The sequence below is a fragment of the Asterias amurensis genome, chromosome 1 (assembly GCF_032118995.1).
Source record: "Asterias amurensis chromosome 1, ASM3211899v1".
Classification (NCBI taxonomy): Eukaryota; Metazoa; Echinodermata; class Asteroidea; order Forcipulatida; family Asteriidae; genus Asterias; species Asterias amurensis.
Window position 1 is genome coordinate 26,862,914 of NC_092648.1, and position 24,441 is coordinate 26,887,354.

A 24,441-nucleotide genomic window follows, 5' to 3' on the forward strand; every position below is an offset into this window, starting at 1 on the left:
AAGATAAATTTATGTTCTGTTTCCTGTTACCGAACAGACCCTAGCTTTATGTCGCGCCCCTTATCCGGCTGGAAAATACAATTGCTTTTCTCCACCAAGGGGTTGCACAGGCTGTTTACTGAGATGGGTTTACGGAATGAATTAGCTGGCCTAGTGACCAGGGGTAATAATGTTAGAAGCGCTTTGAGACGCCCTTAAGGGCTTTATGGTAAACGTTGATTATTATTATTAAAATTACCCACCTAGCTGGTCCAGGTTGAGTTTCTTCCAGCTCAGTCCCTGTGGACTCCTCTCCGTAATGCGTTGCCGAACGTAGATATAACTCTCCTCCGTAAGGGCCCACAGCGTGTCTGCTGTCGCGCTGAGATGCTTGAAGACGGCGCCCGCCCTCGGGGGATCAACCTGGAGAGGTTTGCGCGTGTCTGGAGGGAAACAGAAGACCTCGCCAGACTTGAGGGCCGCCCAAATAGTTCCTGGTAAGAAAATTGACAACCAGTTAGATACACCGATGATGCTATTCAATAGAAAGTTAACACATTACTTGATACAAATACTGAGGTTTGTCATTACACACTCATTGCAAATGTGGAACATTGTAACTAAACCATCAGGGCCCAATTTCATAAAGCTGCTAAGAAGAAAGTTCTACTTAGCTAATTTCTTTGATAAGCAAGAAATGAGTCGGGTACTAATCAAATTGAGTCAAGTACACTTAGGGTTCAATCTAAGCCGGCCTGTTTTGTCCAATATGCATAATAGAGACTGTGCCTTGGGCCTAAAACAGAAATACGCCTTTCTTAAAGGAACACGTTGCCTTGGATCGGTCGAGTTGGTCTTTGAAAAGCGCTTGTAACCGTTTGTTATAAAATGCATATGGTTAGAAAGATGTTTTAAAAGTAGAATACAATGATCCACACACATTTGCCTCGAAATTGCGTGGTTTTCCTTTTACTTTGCGAACTAACACGGTCGGCCATTTATGGGAGTCAAAAATCTGACTCCCATAAATGGCCGACCGTGTTTGTCAACGAGGTAAAAGGAAAACCACGCAATTTCGAGTAATGCTTGTTTAGATCATTATATTCTACTTTTAAAATATCTTTCTAATCATATGCATTTTATAACAAATGAATACAAACGCTTTTCAAAGACCAACTCGATCGATCCAAGGCAACGTGTTCCTTTAATATTTATGTATGAGGTACGTCACAATGCTAATCCAAAACAAGGCGATGGGCGCAGCCACTGCAAGTGATGGGGGACGTGCGCCCATAGCGTAATTTTCGGTAAGAATTATGACGTCATGTATAAATATTAAGAGAGGTGTATTTGTGGCCTATGAAGAAAATCTAAAGCCTATGAAGATACAACAAAGTAAGTCCTCATGCATACAAACAATTTTTGTTACAACCCTGACAGTGTCTCTGGACTTCACACTAGATCAAAGCTCAGTGCAAACCTCAACACATGTCTTACTTTGTAACAAAAAGTTACCGCTGTGAATTTGGCCAAGGAGCCTACTGGAACACTGATGTTGAGGGCCTATGCAGCACTGGTGGAAAGGTCGCAACCATGAGATCGCTATTGATAACCCACGCCCTGATTATGAGGAGTTGTTAATGGGCTTACCACTGGGACCGTACACCCCTGTAGCACTCAGAGTGACCCAGACAGCGGATAAAGGTAGACCGGCCGGACAACCACTCTCCCATCGGGAACCTAAAATAGGAGTAAGCAGAAATCAAATCAATCTGAAACAGGAAATGTAGTAAGTGATATTTGAAGGTTACACTACTCAATGGGAGACTTTGAAACGCTAGGTGGCGACAGATTTACTAGCTAAATTTCCAGCGCACACATTACCGAGAACAATTAATTTACCTGGCAAGTCTGCTGCCACCTAGCGTCCCAAAATGCCCTCACTATTGCCAAATCGTTTTCTTTTTGCTTAAAAGCATTTCTGTGAGGAAAAAGGAAATTCTGGTTGGGCAAACATTTACCCGCGTTTTAAAAACCTGTATGCCCATTTGCTTCAATCTGTTGGACCAATTGTGCTGCAGTATCAATCTGTGTTACGCCAATAGTCTGTCATCTGCTGTTTAACATCAAAATCAAATTTTTGCAAATACAATTTGACATGATTAATTATGAAACTTTGCTACAACCAATCTGATTACTTTGAGGTAAGATTGAGAACACACCAGTCTAATATTCATTTCTTAGTGACTGCTTTTGCACTGTTTTCCACCAATAATATTTTTAGTCGGAGCAAATAGCTTACACTTCCCCAGAGCATTTGCCAAATTTCGCAAATGTGTGCTAACATATTCCCCTTTGAAAACATACGCGTAGTCAGCAACTGTTAACAATGTACAGCCCGGTTCATACTTCCTGCAATTGCGAAGCGAATTTTGACTTCACATGGGTGTTTTTACATGAAATGTTTCACCAGAAACAGTTCAACTGTTGCGAATTATTCAATGCGAATTTGTGACGCCAACATTCGTATAGTTTTTGCATTCGCACGTAGTGTGAACCTACATGTACATGTAGTATTAGCCTGAGTGGAATGCACACCACTATGGGGCAATGCCCCTACGTGAAATATCAGGCCTGCAAACTATAAATTAGAAGAAGAAAAAACAAACATGGTTGGACACTATTTTGAAAGCAAAGGACACTATTGGTAATTATTCAAAATATTTATTAGCATAAAACCTTACTTGGTAACAAGTAATGGGGAGCTGTTGATAGTATAAAACATTGTGAGAAATGGCTCCCTCTGAAGTGACATAGTTTTCGAGAAAGAAGTAATTTTCAATGAATTAGATTTCGAGGTCTGGAAATCAAGCATCTGAAAGCACACAACTTCGTGTGAAAAGGGCGTTGTTTTCTTCTTTGATAGTTACCTCGCATTGTCGACGACCGATTGAGTTCAAATTTTCACAGGTTTGTTATTTTATGCATATGTTGACAGGCTGTATGTTGAAGACTAGTTTTTGACAGTTACCAATAGTGTCCAGTGTTCTTTAATTTCCTTCATACCTAGTAAATTTCCTTTGGATACATGCAGAGAGCTCTTGTAGTGATATGAACCACAGACCCATAGGCTGCCTGCACTGGCTGCTATATGAGTGGCTCTGTAGTACTGACGTTTCAGCCAGTTGGTCATGCGATCTACAGTGGCGTTGGTGCCCGCCATATTCAGCAACATCTTCAAGGCATTGGGATCTTGCATGAGGTACTCACCCATAGGGACCTTGAAGAGACAGGGAGTGAGAAAGGAGATGATTGTGAGTATTAGGGAATGAAACAGTGGCAACAAGATCTTAGATGACTGTTTGAAACCAGCAGGGTCTTGGCTGTGCCATAAAGGACCAAGCATGCAAGGTCTGTCAACCCATGGCCACAACCCTGCAAGGTTTCAAGCTGCTGTTGAAGAGTCACAACGTCATAAAAATCATTCCGTTAAACATACTTAAAAATCTTTCAAAGTTGAAAACAAATTCTGACTGTGTTGCCTTGGCTAGCCTATGCAATTAATTTCTATCCTTATTGAACGCTTAGTATAGCTCCTGGGGCAAGTTTCAAACTTGCGCACTTAAGCTTCAAACTATCGCAGGCAAGTTGCATACTTGCACATGCGACCTGGTGGGAATCTAACTAGAGTCCACAGAGGTGAAAGGCAGGTAAAGAAACCACTGAGCCACCTTGACCTTCAAAATTGCAAAACTTGATGCGTGCACAAGTTGACAGGCAGTGACTTATTTTTTTCTTTTTCTTCATGATGTCAGACTCATCTCTGAAAATGCAAGGCTATTTTAATTTGGCGAAGGGCACTTGTATTTGAAAATCATAAAGTCTATGGGAAACTTTTCAAAGGGTACTAAGGTCGAGACCAAGGGCAACGAAGGTCTTGGCCTCCGTGGCCTGCGTGTAATTCCAGGCCTGGGGCAAATTAGAAACAAATGAAAACGGTGTAAGATGTCTACCTGCCACCATTTCTTATCATCTCCTTCGGGACTGTTGGGTGTAACGCCTGTCCGGAACCAGACTAGACCTTCATCATCAATACCCCAGCCTACATTTCGACTGTCCAGGGCGATGCTTGCAAATTTCAGTTTGAAACTGGAAAGATTTAAAAAATCACACAGATGCTTTATTGAAGACGAGCAGAGTATACCGTTCAAACCGGCTTTTTCATAGCCAACAATCCGTTGAAAGAGAATTATTACATGGTTGTACCAGCAAGTTTACTATTATTATTGATAGTTTATTCTCACACATTATTTCATTTCATTTCATTTTATTTGCCAGCAAACATTAAGAAAAACAATCACAAATTGCAAATCGAAGGATCTACAAGATCTGCACCTTGAACACCCAGCAGGGTGGATATGTGCGCAGTACAAGTCTTATTATTACTATTATTATTATTATTAAAAATAGCAAAGAACTAAGGAACCTGGCTTGGCAGAGAAACACCTCATGTGGGGGTGGTTCACTAAAATTTTATGAAGCAAAACAAAAAACAAAGAACCCTTGCAATGGAAGACAATAGTGACACAAAGTCACTTTCAAAGTGGCTGACCATTTGATTTTAAAAGCTTTCAATGCATTGCATTACACTATTTATTAGGGTGTCAAGGTTGAGTGGTTAAGAGCAGCAAATTCAAGTTCTGGTGGTTAAAGGCAGTGGACACTATTGGTAATTACTCAAAATAATTATTGGCATAAAACCTTTCTTGGTGACGAGTAATGGGGAGAGGTTGATGGTATAAAAAATTGTGAGAAACGGCTCCCTCTGAAGTACCTTAGTTTTTGAGAAAGAAGTAGTTTTCCACGAATTTGATTTCGAGACCACAGATTTAGAACTTGAGGTCTCAAAATCAACCATCTAAAAGCACACAACTTCAGGTGACAAGGGCTATTTTTCTTTTCATCATTATCTCGCAACTTCGATGACCGATTGAGCTCAAATTTTCACAGGTTTGTTATTTTATGCATATGTTGAGATACACCAACTGTGCAGGCTAGTCTTTGACAATTACCAATAGTGTCCACTGCCTTTAAGTCATCGGAGTGTGGGTTCGAACCCGGTCATTGAGCAAGATTCTTTACTATAAGTGCTTCTTTTCATCCAGGCCAGGTGAGGGTAGAGGTTGATATTGTGTATGAAAAAGCCTTCGGAGCGCCACGAACATGAGAAAGATTAAAGGGATGTTATTGACCCAACCAAATGACCAGGGCACTAATGTAAAGCGCATTGAGAGGGTTATTGTAAAATGCGATAACACAAATTTGTTATTATTAGTATTTTTATTATTAGTGGGCAATGCTTGGGTTAAACACCATATTACAAGTGTCAAAATGTACTTCCATTTTAAATTTAATGCAGTTAAGTGTGGGTTTTACTTTTTTAGCCAAACTTTGCATCATCAAAAGATTTTCATTTCGGTTTGAGAGCTACGTACCTTAAATCCTCAAAAACCATCCACTTTGTGCCTTCGGGCCTCTTCCGAGTTATGCCACTCCTGTACATAACCATCTTGTTAGACCCAATGGCCCACACCACACCACGATTTGCTGCAATCTGTGTCACAAAGGCATCACTCGCAGCCTTTTGTGGCCTTGTATATGGTACATCACGGCTGATACCCTTGCATACATAGATCGCCCCGCTGTTAAGGACTAGCCAGGCCATGGTCTCATCCAAGCAGATGTGTATGATCCCTCTAGCAGCCTCGTACCACTTGGTACCGATCGGGCACTGAGGGCTGATTGGGGCACAGGCGAAGGCAGTGTTCGTCCTCCGATGCAGACGCCAAACAATGTTTCCGGATGGAGAAGTTGCAATCTGCATTGCCGATTCCTTGAGTTTGTTCCACTTGAGGCTGACATTGGACACCAGAGAGTGGTAGACTCTGTCCTTGTTGTCCACACACCAGATGTGTTTGTCGGACACCATGAGCTGGAAGATGAAGCCGGGCGTGTTGCACTGCATCCAGCTACCGGCAAACCTCTGCTGGATGTTCTCCGGGATCGGGGTGTCTTCTAGCATTCCTTCCTCGACATCTCCCGGGGGATTTGCCTCCTCGATGGCGAAGATTCCAGGTGGGCTGCTGTCGCTGCTCGGAGACTGGGAGAGATACTTCCCATAAAACTCATCATCGGTGGAATCAGCCTTGGACAATGCCGATTCCTTATTGACAGTTGTTTCTTTGTCATTGTTCATCTCCGCAGGTGGCAAGATTTCTGCATTACTATGCTCCTGCTCACGAGGGCCAGGCGCATCTGAAGGTACTTCTTTGTGAAGATCCAGTTTTAAGTTTGCATCATCGGACACTAATGAATGAATGCTGTCTGTGGAAATGGTATAAGTACGTCCCGTCTGCTGACTCTGTGCTGGATGTCCCATCTGGGTACCCTGTGCCTGACTCATTGCATCAGCACCTTCCCAAGACTTGAGCGTTCTTGCTAAATCATTCACACCAATAACACTGGGCGGTGACATGGTGTTCAGAATTGGTGAACCTAGTCTTGTTTCAATGTTTTCGTTACTGTCTGCAACCATTCCTGTGATCATCCTTTCCAAACCTCCCCTACTGAAAGCAACTACACCCTCCGGCAAAGCACTTTGACCCTCTTGGATGTCCTTCTTGGTATGCTCATTTCTAGTCCTCATGTTCTCTGAATGTAGGCTAGTTTCTTTACTCGGTGCACTTGTGTCGTTCTTTAGCTCCTGGACCTCAGGAGTTCTGGAGTTGGATTCCATGTTTTTGCAATCTGTCTGCATGTTCCCGCTTTCCATTTTCAGGCTGTCTGATCCTGTGGAATCTAGCTGGACGGCATCAAGGCCTGGAACGCTGAGGATTTCTGGGTGAGGTTCCTTGCTGTCACTTGAACTTCTGTCTGATCGGACACTGCAGCTGTCACTATTAAAGCTATCGGATCTACTTTTGTCAACTTCAGATCTAGGATTAAGAGTTTGGGTTTTCGGAAAGTTTGATGAGCCGTTGCTGTCCTCTGGAGTAGGGGACGGGGTGGCTGATCGATCTGAAGGGTCTTTTTTACCTGTTGGAAAAGAAGAAGCAGTAATATAATTGGCTTTACCCTTATACAACGATGTGTATTAAGCACATTATATTCATTACTTTTCTCAAGTTTTGTGAAAAAAATAATTCACAGGCAAATCACTAGAGCATTGCTAGAGCAGATGTCTTACCACTGGATGAACGAGCTAGCCCAGTGGCTAGAGGGAGTTTAAAATCCTATGATACGGTAATGATTTATGTTAGTTTTGCATCGACAGTGTGTGAGGATAAGAACAAATTATATTCTTTATCTCGATCAAAAACTAACAATATTAAAGAAGCAGTAATTCAGTGTAATAAAATCCTGCACCTGTTTTTATGAAAAAATGTTCTTTATGAAAAAACGGTTACAAACTCTGAAAAATAAAATAATAACTCCCAGAGTCACAAAATATATATTTTCAAGAAAGCTTTATGCTAAAAGAGAAGAACCACTTTGAAAATATTGAAAAAAAATACTGGGGTTATCTACAATTTAATCGGCACTAAAATAAAACTATTAATCATGTACCAGGGCTGAGTAATCTAGTGTACCTGACTCAAGTTCTGGAGGTTAAGTCATTGGGGAGGGGGGGGGGGGGCGGGTTCGTATCCCAGTAATGACAATTTTGTCCTTGAGCAAGACGCTTCACTGCAATTCCTTTTACTGACATCAGACTAAAGTAGGAAGAATATCACGTATGTTTTAATAGATGGAAATTTCCTTAGGGGATAAAGAACATTTTGACAGGTTTTTGACAAAATACATTGATGTGTGTTAGCAGGTACCTTTGAATCCCACCCGAGTAATATGCCTGTGATTTTTCTTCACAGAGCTCGGGAAAGTACTGAGTAGGCCTGTACAGTGCTAACACACATAAATGTTTACTGGTAAACCAACAATTAATGTCAGGTATGTTATTAACATCATAGGGAAATTAACACAAATTTGCCTTTGTGAGTTGATTTCTTCTTCTTCTTTTTGGAATGCTTGACTGGACGGACGAGTTCATCATCAAAGCTCCGCTGGCCGATCTCCATGAGTTTCTTCTCGTTGAGAGTTATCATTGGATGTTCATTCGGGAGCTGCTCCTCCTCTGCTTGCGACTCTCCCGTCAGGGCCAATCCAGTCTGGTCCAACGCTAACGCACCGGGTCCCCCACTGGGTTGGGCTTCCGAGTGTTCAACGACATTGTGGTCCCTTTCTAAAGCACCAGGAGAAACTTGATGGACAGTTTCATTTCCTCTGGCGGCAAACTGGGCAGCGATGATCTCCGGTGAGATGGTCGCATCCGGAGTCTGACACATTGCGGTCGGGCCATCTTGGCTTCCTCGCCGAGACGACCCTGCACTGTTACCGTCTTCTTGGTCAAGCTTGCCAAACTTCGGCACTTTAAGTTTGGACGTAGTGTCTACGATCTCCTCTTTGGCTTTACTGAAGAGAGTCTTGACGGCGAAGAGTCCCTGCTTGATGCTGTTGGAGCCTCGGTCCTTCCTTGGTAAGCTTGGACTGCTGGTGTTGCTGTTTGTACCGCTGTTTGTTCCTGGTCGTGAAACCTTAAGGTGATCAGTTTCAGCAAGACTGATGTGCTCTGCAAAGATAACAGATTTGTGTTGAAGCACAGTTATTCATGTTGTAAGCTGCAAAGTCAAGTAAGGCCCTTTTTGTTAAGCTGTGGACATACAAATAGAGTTTAACATTTAGTAAATAAGTATCTGTATCTGTATAGTTGAGCCGGCCAAAAAATGTCTAAAGACACATCACACCAGCTTATGCGCATTGTGTGGATGGGAGTGTCTTTGAAGATATCTAATGAGTCGCTGGAAATCACACTACCGGGTAAGGCGTTCCAGTCCTTGATGGTGGCCGGAAAAAAACTGCTGCCATAGATTTTGGTTGTGTGACGAATTTGATGGAATTGGAGATTGTGCTTTCTGGAGGGTCGAGTAGAATGTTGTGCGAATTTTTGCAAAGTCTTGCAAAGTAAACTTGCAATGTCCTGGGACAACCTCACATTTCTGTGTGTGCACAGCCACAATCACGGGTACAATTTTTGTTCAAGTGCATTTTATGAACAACAGTATGAAAACCACTGATGTAGCAGTTATCTCAATGTCTATGTTATCTAATTATATTTATCAATTAACAACTGTTGAGTCAACGATAAATAAAAAGTGTTAGAGTGTGTCAAAGACACATTTATTTGTTGTTTATTAGCAAGAAATCAGTTCTAAAAGAGGCAGAAAATTGAGGCTAAGTAAGTAACCAAGGTTAAAGGCAGTGGACACTATTGGTAATTGCTCAAAATAATTATTAGCATAAAACCTTACTTGGCAACGAGTAATGGAGAGAGGTTGGTAGTATAACATCTTTTGAGAAACGGCTCCCTCTGAAGTGAAATCTTATTGTTATCTGACGAAAAACATTTGTCTTGTGCAAGGAAGTGTAAGGTTTTTCTGAACGAAAGAAAGCTTGAGGGCTTGGACAAAAAAACCCAAATTGAGGCATAGGAGAGAATCCACATGGCCCTGGCTTGATATTGAACCAGGGCCACAGAGGTAGAAGGCAACTGAACTTGATGAACTAGCAACCCCCAAAACGGTATTGCAATTACTTGATATGTTGTGCTAGGCATGGAATGAGGTGCATGCTGGTCTAGCTAGCGATCAAGTTCAATTCAAGAATTTATGTGAAAACATTGATGTAATACAATAAAAAACAACCATTCACAAGCAAAGGCAATCATACAATAACAGAAAACAAAAAACTAAAAGCCAATACAAAGCACATGACAACAGAGAGGGAGGGGGGCCCGTAAAAAGCAGAGCTTGTCGAGTACGGACCCCCCTACCAAAGAAAGCAAGTTTGATCGCTAGCAAGACCAGCATGCACCTCATTCAAAAGTTAGCGCTTGCGAAATGGGTATTCGCGAAAAGGTCTACGCCATCACAGAGAATAAAACAAATTTAAATTTATAACAAAATAACCTTTTAGAGGGAAGACTTCAGGTTCCGTAGCGATCCGTATCAGCGGCCTATCTAACCCTCTTCTCAGAACGTAAATCTCCGATCCACACGTCGCCACAGAGATGATACTCCCAAGGTCTCCCAGGCTACTCGCTACGACCCTCGCCCCACTTGGTCCAACCATGTCAAGCACCACCAAGAGATTGTGAGACCACGTCAGGATGTAGGACTCGTTGAAGAATAGCACGGGTCCAAACTGCTGGTCGGTGGCCGTCTGGACCTGCTGTCTGGTGGAAGGCAGGAGCATGATGGTCTGGTGCACGCCGACGAGGAGATCTTTGAATTTCAGCGTCTCCAGTACAGTGCCATCGGTGTTGGCACGCCAGAGTCGCAAGCCGGGACGGGTCGCGCAGAGGATTGCATCACGAGCCGCGCAAAGGCCTGGGACAAAATGACCACCAAAGTAACCTTTGCTGTTGATAGAAAGAATGAATAAGATTTAAGAATATAATCCTAGATCCTTACATGTACATTCCACCATCATTAACTTTTGATACCCTTCAAGTGGAATTTTTGTCAAAATCCAAAACAATTGCACGACATCACATTGTGCACAGAGATTTTCCAGTTTATTCCCAAATTCTGATATTAAATCAAAACAACCCTGAATTTGGGCGATTGACTGGTGACCCGTGGAGCCCCCTCTTCAATGAACTTTCAAATTGTTTTATACGACATTGCCTAACGTCATAGGGCCGAACAGAAACTTAAAAGTGAGGGATACACTTAACTGATTTGAGATGTCAGCCTAAATCAGCTGCTACCAGGGTTGAAACAGGGTTATCCCCCTTCAGAGGCCATACGGATGTTGTTATCATCCACTAGGAGCCTGGCCGGTAATGAAATAATATACAGTTCCAGGAGCGTCACTGAGTGAGGGATATGCACGCTATGTAAGAAGGACTCACCTCTTCCTAGGACGCTGTCCAACCTGCTGAAGTCTGTACTTCTCATCAGTATGACACAAGACGGTTCTACTGTAAGTGGAGATGATCAGAATCTTGTGGGCGTAGTTGAGCTGTACAATCGGCATCTCTTCCTTGAGTATGAGTTCTGAGTGACATTTATTCTGACAATGAAAGAAGAAGGGAAATCTATTGAACAAAATTTGTTTGTAAATGACCAAAATCAAATTGTGAAAGAACTTCCTGTCTCCTGTCACGTTTAAAGGACTGTTACAGAATTTGTAAGAAACACACATCGTAAAGATCACAATTCACAGTCTTATGATGATGATAGTAGAAAATATACCTTCAAAATATTTCTGTCTGAAACTTCATATTTGATGAGAAATAAATTATCTAATTTCGTATTTGGAGTTTATCGCTCAGTGAGCGTTTTATTCAGTTTTGCTTTGGCATCGATGCAATGCAAAATTTGTAATAGGTTTTTCACTATTATCTCGTGACCCAGATGGCAGATCAATCTCAAACTTCTACAGGTTTGTCAGTTTATTGTATGGTGGATTTCATAAAGTGCTTGCACTGGCAGCAATGTTTTTGCTAGCAAAACCAATTCTGTAATCTTCCTGTAACACACATTAAACTGTTATTTGAGCAATTACAATTTTAAATTATATCGAAGGGTCCTCTGTTAGCGACCCTCATATGTTTTTGGTCCTAAACTTTGATTCCGTTTACCTCGAGACTGTGCAAGCTGTGCCATCGGTGACAGAAGCTCTGCAGTTTACTCACGATCTACATTTTTGTCAGGCTTGATTTCGAGACGTTAAAATCTCATGCTGAGGTCTCGAAATCAAGTTCGTTGAAAATTGCTTTTTTATTGAAAACTACATTACCTCAAATGGAGCCGTTTCTCACAATGTTGATACTATCAAGAGCTCCCTATTACTCATTACCAAGTAAGATTTTATGCGAATAATTGTTTTTTAGTAATTACCAATAGTGTCCACTGCCTTTTATGGCCCAACACTAAAACCACTGGCCTCGGTCCAGTGGAAAATTCAAGCCCTGGGCCCAATTTCATAAAGCTGTTAAGCAGAAAAAAACTGCTTAAGTAGCAAACTGCTTTAGTAAGCAAAAAATAAATAGGGCACCAGTTGCAACAATGTAAACTTTATGGAATTTGGGTTGGTAATCAGTTTCTGTTAAGCAGGATTGTTTCATTTTTTAATAGATGTTAACATGATTGTTCTGTGCTTAGCAAGGTTGTTTGTTTACAGCCTTTATGAAGTTGAGCCCTGGTCTCAGTAAGGCCATTTTCTTTTTATTACTTGGATTACGGATTTGTAAGCTACAAAAAACGGGCGGGGGGCGGGGGGGAAAAAAAAAAAAGAAGGATTACGGAACTTCGAGCCCAGAAAATCGGGCGGGGGAAAAAAAAAAGAAAAGAAAAAAAAAATGCAAGCGGGCGGCTTCTAAAACACGTACATATATACACAATTTATGTAGATAAAAGCAACCACTCACTGATTGAATGTCGCCAGTGTTTTAGGCCAAACAAAATGTTCGGTTTCTGGTTACTGACCGGCCCTTACTTTAAGTTACACCGCGACCCTAAATTATTCACATTTTCGGCTTGAAAAAAATTTATTCATATTTTTTTTAAACCGTGTCGAACAAAAAGTCAGACTTTCACCAAATTAACAAATGTTAGAACAAAATTGAAATAAAGACAAATTTACCGATATCTCCGTGATTTAAGGCCCATGATTTATTACTAATCCACGGACGTACACCGGTTCCTAGCTCACGAGTTAGTGCAGAAGGAAGCACACACGACACGCTGATGCTCTGCCCAAATTCGCGCACACAGACCATTTGTTGACGCATTAATTGATTGCATGAGTTTGGGTCGTGAGCGGTCGATGCTCTCGTGGTTGTTACTAAATGGCCAAACTGTTTGCACTTGGGCAAATAGTATAGTCTATAAACGGACTCACACTTTTGTATGTGAATGCATACCATTGGTCTGGTTTCCATCATACATCGGCCGCGGTTTGTTTTCTCCGCTGACACTGACTCACGCCGCGGTTTAATACGTGTACATGTGCATGTACATTGTACGTACATGTATGTGTACATGTAGGGGTCTCGTTGTAAACTCCAGAAGAAAAAATCGCTAGTAAAAACATGTACACGATGGTGTTTTGTACATGTACGCGATCGGTGGCACTGTTGTATGAAAGTGTTGTGTATTTATTTTTTTTTATTTTTTTTTTTCCCCCTACAAAATTAGATTTTTCGGGCGGGGATTTTTAAAGATTTTTTCAGAAACACGATTTTTTCGGGTGGCGATTCCCGTAATTCAAGTTATTAAAAAAAAATGGCCTAAAGGATACTAAAAAATAGCCCAGTTAGTTTGAAAGATAAAACTCCCAGGGTGGTTGTAGCACTAAAAGACTAACTATTTACATAAAAAACTTCAATGAGGTTTCGTAGCAACAACTACTTCATCAGACGCAATGAAGTAGTTTCTATGAAAGCTCATGCAGTTTTTTTTAATGTCATTAGTTAGTCTTTAAGTGTTCGCTCTTCCTTCCTTGTTCTAAAGAGTCAAGGGAGTTATTGACCTCACCTCATAAAAGTCCACAGCAGTATAAACCACATTCCCGATGGAGTCTCCAGTAAAAAGCTTCATTCCATTGGCACTCCACTCAGCGCACGTCACATTGCTTCGATGTCCTCCATCCACGAAAAACTTCTTCAGCTACCGAATCATAAGAATTTTAGCTTGGCGTTATTTTAAATCATAAACACAAGAATTGTTTTCCCTACTACAGAGCTTGAAATCATGTAGCCCTGGCGGCCTTACACTTTCGTTTTGTACTACAGTGACATCCTGGACATCAGGGTACATTTCTGGGGCGGAAAATTTTCACAGCTTCATAACTCAAATCTTACCTGCAAGAAAGCACCAATTTCAACAGATTCACATTCCATGGCAGCATATGTTTTTCTGCGGTGGGTTTTGATCGTCATATATTCTTCACAAATCCGTCATTTTCATGAAATAATGCAGCTCCCAACGTTAAGGAATTCCCATTTTTGTTCGTACTCTCACAGTCTGCCGTGTGTACGCAAGACGCGCAAATTTTGAATTGTGTTGTTAACGCTGTGCAGTCAAGATACGGTGAGCAAGAATTCATGCGTCTAAGCTTGCATCATGCGTTTTGCACGCGAATGTATCCGCGTACGCACGACAACAGATAACACTGTGAGAAAACGATCGAAACGGGAACTTTTTAACGTTGGAAGCTGCATTATTTCACAAAAATGACGGATTTGTGAGGAAAATATGAGGACCAAAACCCACCGCAGAAAAATGTATGCCGCCATGGAATGTGAATCTGTTGAAATTAGTGGCTTGTTGCAGGTAAGATTTAAGTTATGAAGCTGTGAAATTTATCCGCCCCAGAAACGGGCCTCAATAGTTAGGACTCTGTTCCTGTGTACAGAGAAAGAGTCCTATATAGGGCTAGAAATCATGGAGCTGTTGGCCTTGAACTGTGCTCTTGAAGGGGCACAGTAACGATGCTCTGGTTAGGGGCACTTTCAATGAGGAATATGTAAATTAGTATTGAAACCTTGCAAAAGGGACCACAGCAAAAGCACCACGGCAACTGCTATGGGTTCAATGGGTTACATTGAGGCTTGGAGACGGAAATTATGGAGTGCTTTTATACATTGTGATAACATGACATAATCTTGGGTATGTTAACTACATCCAAACTACAGTATGATAAAGGTCTGATACTTAACGGAGGCAATAACGGCAGGCGAATTGTGTGCCTTGGCATCCTGTTCCTATAGGAATTTACAACTCTCAATGTTTTCACCAAGGAGAAAACACCTTGATGCACTTGCCCTTAAAAAAACCCGAAGAAACATGCCTAGGTGTGCACACGTTCTATTTTTTGCCTCCCAGCCTCCCTGTGGAGAAACCTGTTTTTTCTCTCTTCATCTCTGTAGTTAAGAACCTCCCATATGGTCTGTATACAGAATTCCTTGTGGTGCGCCCCTGTCTTGAGAATTCCCCTGTGAAGACCTTCGTTTTCCCTTTTGTTCCCAGTCTCCAGAAGGTAGTTAACATGAAATCACAACATTGGTAAGAGTACATTTATGAACGTTCACACAACTTCCATGGTATGAAGATGGGCCTTAAGGCCTGGTCACATAGGCCCCGATAACGAGAACAAAAACAATAACGATACAAATGCACGCCCTCGATTGGTTGAATGAGCGTGGGTGTATTCTGCGTGGATCAGTTCAACCAATCGCGAGCGTGCATTTTTATCGTTCTCGTTTTCGTTCTCGTTATCGGGGCCTGTGTGACCAGGCCTTTAGCCTTTTTGAGATATGGTGAACACTATAGGAGTGCACTGTTTGGTTTGGGTGTATGCAGTGAAATATACCCAAACCTAATAGTGTTATAGTACACATATAGACCTTTACCATGCTGCCTCCATCTTGCTCATGTTCCTCGTATCAAATAACAATTATGATTGCTAATAATCATTTTGCAAATAGGAACCACACTATTTTGTTCTTCCAGCCTCGGTTTGGTAACATTTATATCAATGGGAGAATTTTAAGATGGCTGCACCATGATAAAGGTCTATTCTGCCACCATATCTCAAAATGGCTCATGGCGGAAAACTTTTAAAGAGTCAATATTCTTGAGACTAAATATCTTTTACCTCTCTAGTGGTTTGGCCGGGTCTCTTAGCTGGTAGCAGGTAGATCTCTACTTGACCGCTTGAGGTACCCACAGCTATTTGATGATCGAGACTAGTCATGATCTTCACGCAGGTGATCCGACAGTTCCTATCCTAAAGTGAACAGTCAAAGAAAATAACTTCACAGTATAGATCCAGTGCATATATGAAGTCACACTCTCAGAAAGCCCCATCCCTGAGGCCAGATGAAGGAAGATCATTGGACGATGGCGGTTCTTTGTGCAAAAAAATCTGCGCGTGACCTTAGCGTTTTAACACTAATACTATTATGCAAGGGGATCTATTGACTTCTATGGACCCCTTACGCAACACAGAATGCACCTCCCAACAACGGGCATCTACTATTTCCAAAATTTTAGAAGTAAAATCTTTTGAGCATGTTTGTGCTCAATTTTGACTCTTAAAATAGCGGCCAGGATATGTGCGCCGTGTGAGTGGGCTGAGCATTTTGCATGGGCCCTATAAATATAATGGAAGTTGTTCTTAGTGTGTGCACGCATCATGTTTTGCAATTTTGGGAATCAGGTTGGCTTAGTGTTTCTTTCCCTGCCTGATTGTGTGGTTTTCCCCTATAGGTTTGTATTCTCCCACATCTTAAACTGAACATTTCTTCCCACATCTAAAAACTGAACATTTCTTCTCGTTTCTTATTCGTCTTGTTATTGATGCTAATTGTGCTGCTGGGTGTGTAATTAAAGAATTAAATATATTATAAGTTTATTCCTTATTTAAATTTGACTGTGGTCAAAGTCTTACATCACATCTCAACTTGATGATGGAGTTCTCACAGCGGTCATACACGAACACCATGGAGAAGTTAGCGCCAAGAACAATGAAGTCTTTGTTGGCATCCATGCAGGTGAATTCCACCGTGATGGCCGTCAAGGCACGCTGTGCTCGTTGCGCCTTTTGCGGCAACTGTTTCAGGATGAAATCTAATGGAGCAAATTCGCACAGCTCCGGCAGAACGTTGGGCAGGGAGTCCATGCTCAGGTCTGATATCCGACTGGTGCTTGTGATGCTTGGCTCTGTCGGTGGTTTCTCTGTTTGGTCATCATGGTTGTCTGTTGGGATTTGCCCCTCTGGTGTCGGATTCTGTGTTGTTTCTAAGTCGGCCATCTTGTTTTCTTCTGACAAGGTCACTTAGGAAATAGGATCTACAAATAAGACAGAGGATTACTTTAACGATAATAATAGGGAATTTATAATGCACCGGGGAATTTTCTTCTTAGGGGAAGTTTTGAACAAAGCTATTGATGGTGAAAGAAAATCTGGGAAGTTGTTCCTTTATGAAGGGGAAGCAGAAGTAAATGATCTTTCACTCCCGTGATGTTTTTGGCTCGGGGTTTTTCTTTAAAGATGTTTATAGTATTAGTAACCACTAGTCATGAGTTGCGATTATTCATGAGTGTTATAATAAGCAATTAGTAAGAAACTGTTTTTAAATGTTTTGGAAAAGAAGTGCAGAATTCGGCGATAAGCAGAACCATGAAATTGGGCCCTGATGTCATCTTCTCAGATATTCTTGGTCGCTATCATTTTGTGAATTAGTGTTGAAGTGTTCCTTTTCACACGCTTACCATACTTTCTAAACAGTGTGCTATTTGACTTTCAAAATGACGAGCGTGGCAGACAGTATTCATGTGTGACGATGGTGCAATATCAGCCACGTGTCTGGGGTGTACATTGCATTAAGTGCTTCATTGCGCTTTTAATGGGAATGTACGTTTGTTTTTTAAAACCACTTGATTGTTTCTATCCTATACAAGTAGACACATAAAATATACACATTTCTTCCATGCAGGAAAAATAATTCAAAATTGGAATACACATTCTGAGAAACGTTTCTCAGATTGAAATTTGGAGGGATAAAAACATGTAACCACATTACTTGGAAGTGAAACAATTCTCAAAATGCTTACTAAAAGCTGAAAGGCCTCTACTGGTTACCCAATTAATACCCTCCTTTTAATATAATTTATTAATCTGACTCAACTTCATCCAGCATTTGACAGTTCAAAAATCACAATGCTCTTCTAAAGGTCAAGATCTTAATTAAATATTAACAATGATAACTTCAGATTAAAGCTTGCCATACATGTGTACATGTAACCCACAATTATCATGTATTATACTTCCTCTGATTATGAACTGCCGTGCTTCATGTAGTTTTTTTTTGCACCCTGAACTCTGACAGATTGACTCATAAAAGACAAACAAATTAGTAAAATACAAACAACAGCAACAGTTGAAGTTTCAACATAATTGTATAATACCATGCCAACTTTCCGAAGATCATACAAACCTGAAAACTTTCTGAAAAAATTAATTGCAAACACTTTAATGATGTTTAATTTTTACAGAATGTCAGACGGTAGGCCTTAGTAAGCAACAAGAATTCCTTGGACATGCATGAGAAACTGAAACACAGACAGTAAGGTACAGGAAGTCTACATTTATGTATGACTGCCATAATATGCTTGTCATTTAAAAGGAAACTGAGTTTTATTTAAACAAGTAGGCATACATACATAATATACAATTATTGGTTCAGGAAAATGTAATACATAACATTATAAAAATGTAGAGTACCTACGAATGAGATTTCACAAAGCACTAAGACTCCTAATCATGTAAATCCAACCTTTATCTTACTATGTGAATCCACATGGGGTTATTGGAACATGGGGTTGTCATCAGAACAAGTCACCTGTACACATATGCTACCCACCTTCACTCTCACTTCTTGAAGTGTTGTTTACATACTTGCACATTCTAGATTTCTACTGGTACTTTTTGAATCACTGCTGATGCATTTCTGACCTCTGTTGTACATGTTATGATTTATGCGCATAGTGTGAGCCAAAGGAGTATTGCTCGACTTTGGCTGTACATGGGATACTATGAATTTATTGTATTGAATCCCAGAAATACTCCTAAAACACAATGCAGCATTTCAAAGGGGCAATTTAACAGTCTTATTGTATGTTTTGACCCCACAGAGTCTTTTCTCTATCCACTTGTGGTAAAACCAACCCCTTCCCTCTACCCAACCCCCAACCTGGTCTCCTTCTTTATCATTCATCCGTATGTTTTCTGTCTCTCTCTCTTTACATTTCTTTCCACTTGAATGATTCTGTTAGAATTGTTAGGAAACGCCCCCCCCCCCTCCTTTTCATCAGGAAAAAAAAAAAAAGTGTGTTTTAAGAGATTAGAGGGTTCGGGTACTCCCCCCCCCCCTTTCGTCAGGAAAGAAAGAAAAAAAAAGGTGTGTTTTAAGAGATTCAATTCTAATAGATGTTAAATTTGCATCGGGGATAAAGAATATTAATTTTTGGTTTTTACCCATATACACCGATGTGTGTAGCACTGTATACTCAGTACTTTCCCGAGTCCTGTGAAAAAAATCACAGGCATTTTTTACTCGGGTGGGATTCGAACCCACGACCTTTGCAATTCTAGAGCAGTGTCATACCAACTAGACCACCGAGATTGCCCGGTAGCTAGAGGCAGTTCGAATATTAATTTTTGGTTTTTACCCATATACACCGATGTGTGTAGCACTGTATACTACCTCTAGCTACCGGGCAATCTCGGTGGTCTAGTTGGTATGACACTGCTCTAGAATTGCAAAGGTCGTGGGTTCGAATCCCACCCGAGTAAAAATGCCTGTGAGATTCAATTCTATCCATTAACAGCAGCCAGCCTCCAACCTGATCATTACCAAGCAGTGAATCAATGGTTCACCACACAGGTACTGCTGTAAACTTATTCCCTAATTGTTTTATGGTAAAACAGTTTTAACCGGTTTTAATTGTTCCATTCCCATTGATAACAAAAGTTTAAAATCTGGCCTACCTAAAACTTCCTGCGGGCAAGTAAAAAATACATTTTACTAGCCCAGTGGGCAGGCAGTACCAGCATTTACAATCATTGTTGGATAACAATATTATGCGCATAAATAAGGGTTGATGAATTGGTCCACATGCAGATGACTAAAACCACCATAACTTGAGTCAATTCGCTCAGCAACGACATGCCACTTATGAGGGTTTATGAGGATGTGGTCTTAAAAAACTTCAAGTAATAAACCACAAGGAAGACAAGTTTTTTCTTACTAATTCTGAAGTGTTCCTTTAATAATAATAAAAATTTAAACAGAGTATCTGCGGCCCATTTCACGAAACGCTAGGGTTAATCCTAACTCGAGTTAGGACGGGTATTTGGATACGGAACTGAACCGTCCTAAGTCCTATGATTAATCCTAAGTTAGGAAGAGTTTGGTGAAATCGACGGCTGTATCTGTATCTGTTTGGTACTGCACACAAACTGCATTATCAGGATATCAATGGTGCCAGTGCCTGGTGGGTAATACTACTTTAGTTGATTAATAACGGGCCTCCCGAATAAAGGTATGCATGTCAATTAATTTTGTCTTGAATGTGTCTACAGTTGGAGATTGGCAAACGTTTACAGGTAGAAGGTTCCATTCGGCCATTGTTCTTGGTAAGAATGAGAATTTATAACAGTCTTTCTTTGTTGCGGGGTGAAGAAAAGAGGTTGCGGAGGATTTCCTTGTTTGAATTCCTACTATGGCAGGTTGTGATTCATGGTACCCGTCAGAGTTAATGGCTACGACATAATGATTGATTTGTACAGAAGTGCGAGTCTTGAGGTAGCTTGTCCAAGATTCTCAAGGGATTCCCATCCCAGCTATGCTATCACTCAGACCTCGAAATAACCCACGGCACCCACAGCAATTGCTGTGGTGCCCTGTGCTTTTGCTGTGGTGCCCTGTGCTTTTGCTGTGGTGCCCTGTGCTTTTTCTGTGGTGCCCTGTGCTTTTGCTGTGGTGGCCTGTGCTTTTTCTGTGGTGCCTTGTGCTTTTTCTGTGGTGCCCTGTGCTTTTGCTGTGGTGCCCTGTGCTTTTTCTGTGGTGCCTTGTGCTTTTTCTGTGGTGCCCTGTGCTTTTGCTGTGGTGCCCTGTGCTTTTTCTGTGGTGCCCTGTGCAAGGTTCCTGTACAAATTTACATTGTCCTCATAGAGGTGCCCCTTACAAGAGGAAAATTGCTGTGCCCCTTTAAGAGCGTAGTTCAAGGCCTGTATCATTGATGAGACACTGCTTGTCCTGAGTCTTTACAGACAAATCTGGCTGCCCTGCATGTCCACACATTGAAATTGAATCACTTTATCAAGTTTGTTGGCAAATGTTCCACCAAAGCAACAGAGCTAGTAGTGACAGCCATTTGTAATTGTAGACTCTCCAATTAACATGGAGGAAGGAAATACAAAAAGATCAGTCTGTGTTTCTACCTCCATGGTGTTACCATTGTCAACATTGAAGTACTGATTAACTCACTAAGACTACACTACTATATTTAGTATCACTATCAGTAATCAAAGTTGAAATATGAACTAGACCCACTTGTGTGGCCAAGGATAGCTGAATCATTCTTGGCCACACAAGTTGGGGCTAGAACTACATGTAATATTTTTTAACAAGAAGTGACACAATATAAAATCCCAACAACATGTTTAGGGACAAACCCACTGGACCTCTCTACACAACAAGGAAGTGTATATATGCTGCGTGTGTGGACATTGTGGATAGAATCGTTACAACAATTTCATGTGTAGGGGGCCCTGTGTAGGTCTCTACAATTATTTTTAATTTTTATTTTAGTGCATCTGTATTATAATTATTATTTAATAATTAATACAGTTATTAATCTTGCACCTAGAGGTAGATATGAAAATAAATACAGTAAAATTGATGTGACCATGTAGCAAGGGTTGCTCGGGACCAGGCTGAAGTGAGCACCGTGTTTGGGCCCAACACTAAATCGGGCCCAGCACCGAAATTCTCCTCAGCACCGAATTTAAAAAAATCCGCAAACGACCGTCAATACACGTCGACACCATCAGGGATGCTTTATCAGCATACCTAACTTTAACGAAATTTGTGTCACCTTTAAATTATGAAATTTTAAGATTTTCTTTCAGGGATATGTTTGTTACATCCCTGATCATATCTCCTGGGCGGAAAAATAATCTCAGATTACTAATTAGCTCAGCCCAACTAATTAAAGATTGTCTCAAATTAGCATGTGTATAAATAATGTACTAAGTGCGGCAGACATACCTAACTTTGACGAAATTTGTGTCACTTTTAATTTATGATATTTTAATTTTTTCTTTCATAGATATGTTTGTTACATCCCTGACCACATCTCCTAGGCGGAAAAACAATCTCAGATTACTAATTAGCTCAGCCCAACTAATTAAACATTGTCTCAAATTAGCGCTTACGTATATAGCAACATAGTGTATACAAAGTGCGTGTATAGACATACCAAACTTTAACGAAATTTGTGTCACCTTTAATTTATGAAATTTTAATATTTTCTTTCAGGGATATGTTTGTTACATCCCTGATCATATCTCCTGGGCGGAAAATTAATCTCAGATTACTAATTAGCTCAGCCCAACTAATTAAAGATTGTCTCAAATTAGCATGTGTATAAATAATGTACTAAGTGCGGCAGACATACCTAACTTTGACGAAATTTGTGTCACTTTTAATTTATGATATTTTAATTTTTTCTTTCATAGATATGTTTGTTACATCCCTGACCACATCTCCTAGGCGGAAAAACAATCTCAGATTACTAATTAGCTCAGCCCAACTAATTAAAGATTGTCTCAAATTAGCATGTGTATAAATAATGTACTAAGTGCGGCAGACATACCTAACTTTGACGAAATTTGTGTCACTTTTAATTTATGATATTTTAATTTTTTCTTTCATAGATATGTTAGTTACATCCCTGACCACATCTCCTAGGCGGAAAAACAATCTCAGATTACTAATTAGCTCAGCCCAACTAATTAAACATTGTCTCAAATTAGCGCTTACGTATATAGCAACATAGTGTATACAAAGTGCGTGTATAGACATACCAAACTTTAACGAAATTTGTGTCACCTTTAATTTATGAAATTTTAATATTTTCTTTCAGGGATATGTTTGTTACATCCCTGATCATATCTCCTAGGCGGAAAAATAATCTCAGATTACTAATTAGCTCAGCCCAACTAATTAAACATTGTCTCAAATTAGGGTGTGTATAGACTATATATGTAAAAAGTGCGGGTAACATAACTAACTTTGACGAAATTTGTGTCACCTTTAATTTATGATATTTTAATTTTTTCTTTCATAGATTGTTTGTTACATCCCTGACCACATCTCCTAGGCGGAAAAACAATCTCAGATTACTAATTAGCTCAGCCCAACTAATTAAACATTGTCTCAAATTAGCGGTTACGTATATAGCAACATAGTGTATACAAAGTGCGTGTATAGACATACCAAACTTTAACGAAATTTGTGTCACCTTTAATTTATGAAATTTTAATATTTTCTTTCATTGATATGTTTGTTACATCCCTGACCACATCTCCTAGGCGGAAAAACAATCTCAGATTACTAATTAGCTCAGCCCAACTAATTAAACATTGTCTCAAATTAGCGCTTACGTATATAGCAACATAGTGTATACAAAGTGCGTGTATAGACATACCAAACTTTAACGAAATTTGTGTCACCTTTAATTTATGAAATTTTAATATTTTCTTTCAGGGATATGTTTGTTACATCCCTGATCATATCTCCTAGGCGGAAAAATAATCTCAGATTACTAATTAGCTCAGCCCAACTAATTAAACATTGTCTCAAATTAGGGTGTGTATAGACTATATATGTAAAAAGTGCGGGTAACATAACTAACTTTGACGAAATTTGTGTCACCTTTAATTTATGATATTTTAATTTTTTCTTTCATAGATATGTTTGTTACATCCCTGACCACATCTCCTAGGCGGAAAAACAATCTCAGATTACTAATTAGCTCAGCCCAACTAATTAAACATTGTCTCAAATTAGCGGTTACGTATATAGCAACATAGTGTATACAAAGTGCGTGTATAGACATACCAAACTTTAACGAAATTTGTGTCACCTTTAATTTATGAAATTTTAATATTTTCTTTCATTGATATGTTTGTTACATCCCTGACCACATCTCCTAGGCGGAAAAACAATCTCAGATTACTAATTAGCTCAGCCCAACTAATTAAACATTGTCTCAAATTAGCGCTTGATATATAATAGCCACATAGTTCAACAAAGTGCCGGTAACATACCTAACTTTAAGGAAATTTGTGTCACCTTTAATTTATGAAATTTTAATATTTTCTTTCATAGATATGTTTGTTACATCCCTGACCACATCTCCTAGGCGGAAAAATAATTTCAGATCACTAATTAGCTCAGCCCACTTAATTAAACATTGTCTCAAATTAGCGCTTGATATATAATAGCCACATAGTGTATACAAAGTGTGTGTATAGACATACCTAACTTTAACGAAATTTGTGTCACCTTTAATCTATGAAATTTTAATATTTTCTTTCATTGATATGTTTGTTACATCCCTGACCACATCTCCTAGGCGGAAAAATAATTTCAGATCACTAATTAGCTCAGCCCAACTAATTAAACATTGTCTCAAATTAGCGCTTGATATATAATAGCCACATAGTGTATACAAAGTGTGTGTATAGACATACCTAACTTTAACG

The 24,441-nt window shown here is 40.1% G+C and overlaps 1 protein-coding gene across 1 annotated transcript in view; it reads right to left on the bottom strand.

The window, feature by feature from the left end:
* Positions 1–24,441, bottom strand: part of LOC139934923 (tectonin beta-propeller repeat-containing protein 2-like) — a 54,335-nt gene that overhangs the window by 8,546 nt on the left and 21,348 nt on the right. The window contains exons 2-12 of the mRNA XM_071929352.1: positions 16,555–16,955; positions 15,760–15,891; positions 13,638–13,769; positions 11,009–11,169; positions 10,062–10,513; positions 8,027–8,665; positions 5,475–7,074; positions 3,993–4,128; positions 3,046–3,259; positions 1,630–1,719; positions 243–473 (exon numbers count right to left, since the gene is read on the bottom strand). Of these exons, the coding sequence (XP_071785453.1) occupies positions 243–473; positions 1,630–1,719; positions 3,046–3,259; positions 3,993–4,128; positions 5,475–7,074; positions 8,027–8,665; positions 10,062–10,513; positions 11,009–11,169; positions 13,638–13,769; positions 15,760–15,891; positions 16,555–16,917 (4,150 nt within the window). The 5' untranslated portion in view covers positions 16,918–16,955. The remainder of the gene's footprint in view (positions 1–242; positions 474–1,629; positions 1,720–3,045; positions 3,260–3,992; positions 4,129–5,474; positions 7,075–8,026; positions 8,666–10,061; positions 10,514–11,008; positions 11,170–13,637; positions 13,770–15,759; positions 15,892–16,554; positions 16,956–24,441) is intronic.